The sequence below is a fragment of the Solea senegalensis genome, unplaced genomic scaffold, assembly GCF_019176455.1.
Source record: "Solea senegalensis isolate Sse05_10M unplaced genomic scaffold, IFAPA_SoseM_1 scf7180000014576, whole genome shotgun sequence".
In the NCBI taxonomy this organism is placed as follows: Eukaryota; Metazoa; Chordata; class Actinopteri; order Pleuronectiformes; family Soleidae; genus Solea; species Solea senegalensis.
Genome location: NW_025321078.1, coordinates 33914 through 41852, shown reverse-complemented (window position 1 = coordinate 41852; position 7939 = coordinate 33914). Strand labels below are relative to the sequence as shown.

At 37.8% G+C, this 7939-nt stretch overlaps 2 protein-coding genes across 2 annotated transcripts; both read right to left on the bottom strand.

Annotated features, from left to right (window-relative positions):
* Positions 1-1790: 1790 nt before the first annotated feature.
* Positions 1791-2786, bottom strand: LOC122761328 (heat shock protein 30-like). Its single transcript, XM_044016526.1, has one exon. The coding sequence runs from the start codon at positions 2637-2639 to the stop codon at positions 1986-1988; it is 654 nt and encodes a 217-aa protein (XP_043872461.1). The 5' UTR covers positions 2640-2786; the 3' UTR covers positions 1791-1985.
* A 3069-nt stretch (positions 2787-5855) lies between these two features.
* LOC122761329 (heat shock protein 30-like) lies at positions 5856-7231 on the bottom strand. The gene has a single exon (XM_044016527.1). It carries the CDS (start codon positions 6847-6849, stop codon positions 6067-6069), a length of 783 nt encoding a protein of 260 aa, XP_043872462.1. The 5' UTR covers positions 6850-7231; the 3' UTR covers positions 5856-6066.
* Between the last annotated feature and the right edge of the window lie 708 nt (positions 7232-7939).

Sequence of the window (7939 nt, the reverse complement as noted above, 5' to 3'; positions counted from 1 at the left end):
AAACTGTCTATTGTTTTTTTTTAAATGTATATTGCAAAGTTGTCTTTTTTGAGTTAAAGTAAAAATACCTTAAAATGTAAAACTTTTGCCCCGTTATGTCAAGTCTAATGTTACATAATGATAATATGTGTTGATTTGTATAATAATAATAATGATGATGTTTCTATTTTCATAAGTAAATTAATATAATAAATATGTGGAAATAAATGCAATTAAAGTGTGATTTTATTTATTTTGTACCTCATATCCTAGGTTGGTAAGAAAAGTAACTAAACTGATATATTTAAAAGTTAAAGTATCAGTGAAGAATAAGTGAACACATGACACATGGACTTGTCACAATATTTCAATAATGAAATTTGATTGAAAAGTGATTTTTAAATAGAAAATGAACTCTTTAAAGTTTAAAATACGTTTAGAATTGATAACACTCTCAAAACAAATTTAACACAGTCACTGCTCTTAGTTCAATGAATATTAGTGACATTATACTAAGCAAAAATGATGAATATATATAACTATAGTCTTTACATTTGTTATAATGACATGGGTGTAGTAGTTAAAGCTTTATAAAGTAATTTGTTGTTCTTATTACGAGTTTCTCCTTCAATAATAATACGTTAAGTGAGATAATAGTCTCATTTAAAGTGAGGGGACACTTTACATTTGCTATAATGACGTGAATATTAATGACATCTAGTGGTGAAATTCTGCAATTGCAGGAAAGTTCCTGAAAGATCCAGCACCGTCTGGTATCTGTAAAAACAGCTCCTCCCAGTGGAGAGGTGTGGTAGTGACTCTAAATTTCCTGAAAAGACTGGAGCTTAATTTCTTTTATGTTTAACAGTCACTGCTTTTAGGAAATCGTGATTTTACTTCTTTTTTTCCCCCTCATATCTTAGGTTGTTAAGAAAAACGTAACTATAGATCTATTAATCTATATAAATATGAATTTATACAGAAGAACAATTTTTATTGTTCAAAGTAGATCAGTAAAGAATAATTGAACATAATAAGTGAGATAAATACATAACATATGAACGTTTGAAGTTTAAAATAAGTTTAAAAGATGATGTTTTACTATAAATATGGACATTTATTTAAAACCTAGGTGATTAGTACTATAATGAATGTAAGAAAACATTTTTATTCCTCAAATTTAATACGGTCACTGCTTTTAATTCTGAAGGTGACTGATGTATGTTTGTATTATGTCATTCTTATAAACAGTAACTATCATTAGTTCCCACAGTATGACTTGTAAGTAATAGTCTTACTTTCTTTCTCTGACTCATTGAATTAACTCCATTTTTACTTTTGCTTTTAAGACTTTTATTCTTATTTGTTTTTCATGTTATTCTTATTCACCTCTATTTACCTCAGTTTAAGCACATGTTGTTGTTGTTTTTTACAGTAAATACAAATGGACACAGGGAATCATGTGTGTTTTCATGTAATGGGAAAGAGGAAAATGAATTAGCTTAATTTAAGCTGATATTAAAAACAAAGGGAAGCACTATCTGCAGCACTAAAAATAAAGTGAAAGTAAAACATTTTAAATAAGCAGAAATATATACAGAACATGTAACATAATATCCCATATAAAAGTTATAGAATTATTAATAAATTAATAAACAGCAATTCAGACTGACTATTAACAGGACAAAAGCTTTAAATTTCAAGGTATTTTTACTTTAACTCGAGAAAGACAACTTTGAAATATAAATTAAAAAAAAACACCAGAAATGCAAAAGGGAAAAAAACAATAGACAGTTTAATTTTGTTTTAAATATATTTTATTGATCACACTTCCCTTTATAAAACAAACAATTATTGAAAACAGTTTCACTTCAATTGCGTTGATTTACATATAATTATTTTACTTATTTACTCATTAATACAGAGAATCAGAATTCCCCATCACCATCAATATGTAACGTTAGTATGAAAACATGATGTTTGACAGAGACACAGTAACACTGTGATCAGTCCATGTGTCCAGGTTTGTCCTGTGTGCTGCTGTCGTGTGTCTCAGAGCTGCTGCTGTTGCTGTTGTTGTCTTCTGTGTGTGAAGACTCACTCTGCTGTGTTTTCTCCTCCGTGCTCCTCTGGATGCTCAGCTCTCTCTCAGCCTCCTCAGCACATGGAGCTCTGGCTGCCTGGATGTGGAGCTTCCCGTCTGGACTCAGGCAGCAGGTGACGGCTTCAGGGTTCACACCTTCAGGCAGATCAAACTCCTGCCTGAACTCCTGGAATCTGTAAGAGTAGGAGCCGTTCCCGTCCTCCTGCTTCTTCTCCGTCTTGCCGCTGACTCTCAGCTTCCTGCCCACCTGCCTGACAGACAGCTCCTCTGGAGAAAAGCCTTCAGCGTTCAGGATCAGGCCAAAGTTGTCTCCATGTTTCTCCAGCTGGAAGGAAACTGGCTGCATGGTCTCACTGCTTTGGACAGACTTCTTCTTCTTCTCCTCCTCCTCCTCCAGGATCTGCTGTTGAAGTGTGTCCATCAGCTCCTGCAGGTGTCTCTGCAATAGATGCTGCTGGTAGAGCTGAGGTCTAACCTCTGGCCACAGACTGCGCACAGGCCAGTGGACGAGCATGAGTGGACTGAGGCCAGACTGGAATCCACGAGAGCACAGCATCTTCAGTGTGGGTTTGGAGTTGATTCTTCTTGTTGTGAGATGAAACACTGTTAAAGTGTGTGTTCTTCTTGTGTTGTCTTCTGTCTCAGCTGTGGGACTGTCCACGCTCTTATATTCTAACTGGAGGAGCTCCAGAGGCTTCAGGAACTTTCCAGTCACTACCACACCTCTCCACTGGGAGGAGCTGTGTTTACAGATACCAGATGTTGCCAGAATTTTCCTGCAATTGCAGGACTTCACCATTAGATGTCACTAATATTCATTGAACTAAGAGCAGTGACTGTGTTAAATTTGTTTTGATAGTGTGTTATCAATTCTAAACTTATTTTAAAGCTATCGCTTTATTCTTATCCTCCATGTCCTACTAGTCCATAGTTCTATCCGACCAGTACCTACACACTCTATGTTTTATTTTTATTTTGCTTTTACTGTCTGGTAACATTGAACTCAACCCCGGCCCAGATATAAACTGTCTGAGTACTCCAGTTGATTTCAAATCCAGATCAGGGCTTAGTGTTGTACACCTAAATGTTAGAAACCTATTGCCAAAACTTGACCTAGTTAAAATCTGGGTTAAATCAACTGATACTGACATTATTGTCCCATCTGAAACCTGGCTAAAGAAATCCATCACAGACATAGACATTGCTATTAAAGGTTAAAATGTTAATCGTTGTGATCGTCCCAAAAAAGGTGGTGACATGAAATGTCAAACAGAAATGTCATGTTACTGTTCAATCATCTCTTTCCCTCAGCAGTCAATTTGAATTTGAATGGCCACTTTCTCACCATCGTCGGCTGCTATAGACCGCCCTCTGCTCGTAGTGAGACTTTATCCTCATTGAATAAACAACTTTTGACTTCAATGAGATTCTTCTCACAGGAAATCTGAACTGGGATTGGTTATCTTCTGTTTCTGACAGTTTTAAATCTGTGTGATTCTTTTAACACAAATGGTTAACGGGTCAACGCGGCTAAATCTTAGATGTCCAGAGAAATCCTCTCTTCTCGATTTATTTTTAACTAATTCTCCTCATATATATTCAGATATTGGTATTTTTGCAAATGAGATGAGCGATCATTGTGTTATAGCCACTATCAGACGAGCTAAGCTCCCAAAAGCAAGGCCACGTATTATTTTTAAACGTGATTCTAAACATTTCTATGAGCAGGGTTTTCCTCATGATTTATGGCACTTTGATTGGTCCAGGATCTCACTTTTTAATGACGTAGAGCTGGCCTGGAAGTTCTTTTGTGATGCTTTTAGTATTGTTTCAAATAAACATGCCCTTCTACGCAAATTTAGAGTGAAGGGTAGAAACAATCCTTGGTTCTCCCCCGAGTTGTCCAGTCTCCTTAAAGCAAGGGATGATGCCTGGGCTAAGGCCAGAAAATCTAAATCTCAGGATAACTGGCTGACATTCAAACAGCTCAGAAATCGCTTTACTTCCCTTGTTAAAAAGGCTGAATCAGATTTTTATGTTGATAAAACTACCCGTAACCTGAACGATCCTAAGACGTTTTGGAAAGTAGTCAAATCTGCATTTGGGGATGAAACCAGAGACAAATTGCCTGCTTGCATAGTAAAAGATGCACAAACCAGCCATTCTTAACTATATTCATGAGCACTTTGTTTCTTCAGGATCTCTATTTGAGTCCTCACATCCACATCAATCTAATGTACAAAGGGCTTGCCTTCAATCACCACCTACTCATGCCATGACTCCTACATTTGATCTGACCCCTTTTGGTGTAGCTGAGGTCCATAGGGATCTACAGCAATTGGATCTAAGTAAATCAGCCGGACCTGATAATCTTGAGCCTTTCTTTTTGAGGTCAGCTGTGGACTTCATAGCAGAACGTCTGTGTCATATTTTTAATTCTGAAAATAAGATTCCCAGAATATGGAAATCTGCTTATGTTCTTCCCTTGCTGAAAGGTGGAGATCCCTCTGCAGTTAACAACTATAGGCCGATCTCTAAATTGTGTGTTCTCTCCAAAGTTTTAGAAAAGTTGGTCAGTTGGTCATTGTCTTCTCTCACAATATCAGTCAGGTTTTCCTAAACAGCACAGTACAATAACTGCCGCTGTTCAAGTGGTAAACGACATCATAGAGGCACTAGATGGACGGAAATATTGTGCAGCTCTTTTTATAGACTTGTCAAAGGCGTTTGACACAGCGGACCATGTCATCCTGGCAGATAGACTCCACAAGATTGGTTTATCTAACCAGGCTGTAAATTGGTTTTCTAATTATTTATCAGATAGAATGCAGTGTGTCCAGGCCGCTGGGTCTTTGTCCTCTGTCCTCCCTGTTGGAAAGGGCGTGCCTCAAGGTTCCATATTAGGGCCACTGTTGTTCACAATTGATGTGAATGATATTTGTGATAATTGTGTCTGACGCTGTGTCCCATTTGTATGCTGATGATACAGTAATTGATTGCTCATCATCTTCAGCTTTAAAATCACTTGAGTTGTTGCAGTCAGCCTTTGACACTGTTCAGCTCCGTTTGACTCAGCACAAGTTAGTGCTGAATGCAGATAAATCAAAAGACCATGCAATTTTCAAATGGCTTCCATCTCACTTTCCTGTTCATGGGGTTGAAATTGAAATGGTCACATCTTATAAATACTTAGGCATTCTTATTGATGAGAATCTGTCCTTTAAACTGCACATCCATAAACTTGTTTCTTGTCGGACTTTTGCCTACATATTTGTGTTTACACACGTGTAGCAACCACAGTCGATATGGCCTGTGTTCTGGGCAAAAAGGCTTTTAAGTTTTCTGCCCCGTCTGTGCAGAAGGACTTGAAATTGAAATTCAAGTCAATTATAAAAGACAGAGAAATAAGCTCAATCGGTTCTTGTGATTGCACTGTGTAATCATGTAAACCCCACACTTCTTTCCTGCAGTATGTGATCGTATTTTACTTGTGTCTTGTGTGTTTGGAGTAACATTCTGTGTTTGTCTTGGCCAGGTCACTCTTGAAAAAGAGGTTTTAAATGAGTTTTTTTACCTGGTTAAATAAAGGAAAATGAAAATTAATTTATGCAACATTAGACGTGACATGACTATTAACAGGGCAAAAGCTTTAAATTTCAAGGTCTTTTTACTTTAACTCAAAAAAGACAACTTTGCAACATACACTAAAAAAAAACAGAAATACACAATGAAAAAAACAATAGACAGTTTAATTTTTTTAAAATATGTGTTTATTGATCACACTTCCCTTTATAAAACAAACAATTATTGAAAACAGTTTCACTTCAATTGCGTTGATTTACATATAATTATTTTACTTATTTACTCATTAATACAGAGAATCAGAATTCACCATCACCATCAATATGTAACGTTAGTATGAAAACATGATGTTTGACAGAGACACAGTAACACTGTGATCAGTCCATGTGTCCAGGTTTGTCCTATGTGCTGCTGTCGTGTGTCTCAGAGCTGCTGCTGTTGCTGTTGTTGTCTTCTGTGTGTGAAGACTCACTCTGTTGTGTTTTCTCCTCCGTGCTCCTCTGGATGCTCAGCTCTCTCTCAGCCTCCTCAGCACATGGAGCTCTGGCTGCCTGGATGTGGAGCTTCCCGTCTGGACTCAGGCAGCAGGTGACGGCTTCAGGGTTCACACCTTCAGGCAGATCAAACTCCTGTCTGAACTCCTGGAATCTGTAAGAGTAGGAGCCGTTCCCGTCCTCCTGCTTCTTCTCTGTCTTGCCGCTGACTCTCAGCTTCCTGCCCACCTGCCTGACAGACAGCTCCTCTGGAGCAAAGCCTTCAGCGTTCAGGATCAGGCCAAAGTTGTCTCCATGTTTCTCCAGCTGGAAGGAAACTGGCTGCATGGTCTCACTGCTTTGGACAGATTTCTTCTTCTTCTCCTCCTCCAGCATCTGCTGTTGAAGTGTGTCCATCAGCTCCAGCAGGTGTCTCTGCAGTAGATGCTGCTGGTAGAGCTGAGGTCTAACCTCTGGCCACAGACTGCGCACAGGCCAGTGGACGAGCATGAGTGGACTGAGGCCAGACTGGAATCCACGAGAGCACAGCATCTTCAGTGTGGGTTTGGAGTTGATTCTTCTTGTTGTGAGATGAAACACTGTTAAAGTGTGTGTTCTTCTTGTCTTGTCTTCTGTCTCAGCTGTGGGACTGTCCACGCTCTTATATTCTAACTGGAGGAGCTCCAGAGTCTTCAGGAACTTTCCAGTCATTACCACACCTCTCCACTGGGAGGAGCTGTTTTTACATATGCCTGAATTCACCTGATGTTTCCTGCTTTTTCTGGAAGTTTCCTGTCTGACACATAATGCTGAGTCCACATTGAATTTCAGAATAAAGCAATCTTTAAAACTATATTAGGCAGCATCTAATTATGATTAGGATTATTTGTTAAATTATTCCAAAGATGTTAGTGTGTGGAGATAAAATGCTAATAACGCTTTTTTTTATTAATTTTTTTAAAATAGTGTTTGACTAAATATATTCCGGGTCATTTTCAATTGATCAGAAAGCTCAAAACCCTATTATTATTGCTTATAAAGTTAATATTTAACACCAGTTTGTACGTGTTGACATCACATGCATCAGTGAAGAAAATGTGAATTTTGAAACGTTCTACTTTTTTTTTTTTAGGGATACAATGTCCTGATATTAAATATGTCATTATAAAAATCTTTTGTATTTTACTTATATCTTATAATAGTTTCTGTGACTTGGGTGTAATATGCATATCTTACCACTAGATGGCAGCATTCCCTTCCACTTGCTAGAAAAGCTCACTTCCACAACTTTGCTGTTATCTCAGCACTTTCCCCCACTTTTGTGTCATGTCTAATTGACCGATTTATTCACTTTTCTGGCGACTATTGACGATGGAATATTTTTCATTGCGAATAATTAATTCTAAAAAGCACTGATGCAAAATTAAGCTTAATTAAATTAAACTTAATGAGTTTTACACTTGCATCTTGTCATAAAAATGCGTTGTTGCTGCATTTATTAATTTATTCACTTCTTAATTACGGTGTGAACCTCTCATCTGCCACTCTTACACTGTCTTTCTCTCTCTCTCTCTCTCCAGATCAGTGTACAGCAGAGTCTGTGCAGAGAAGTAGGGCAAGAACAACACAGGAGGCAGGATTTTGAACCCACAGTCTTCCTTTCAACATATTCCACCTCTCAAAAAAAAAGAAAAAAAAAAGAAGAAGAAGAAAACAGGGCTGGATGATGAAACCTGTGCTGGCAAACACACAGAGCTTGCTGCTGGGGGATGTGATGCCGAGGCTGGTGTCAATATTTTTG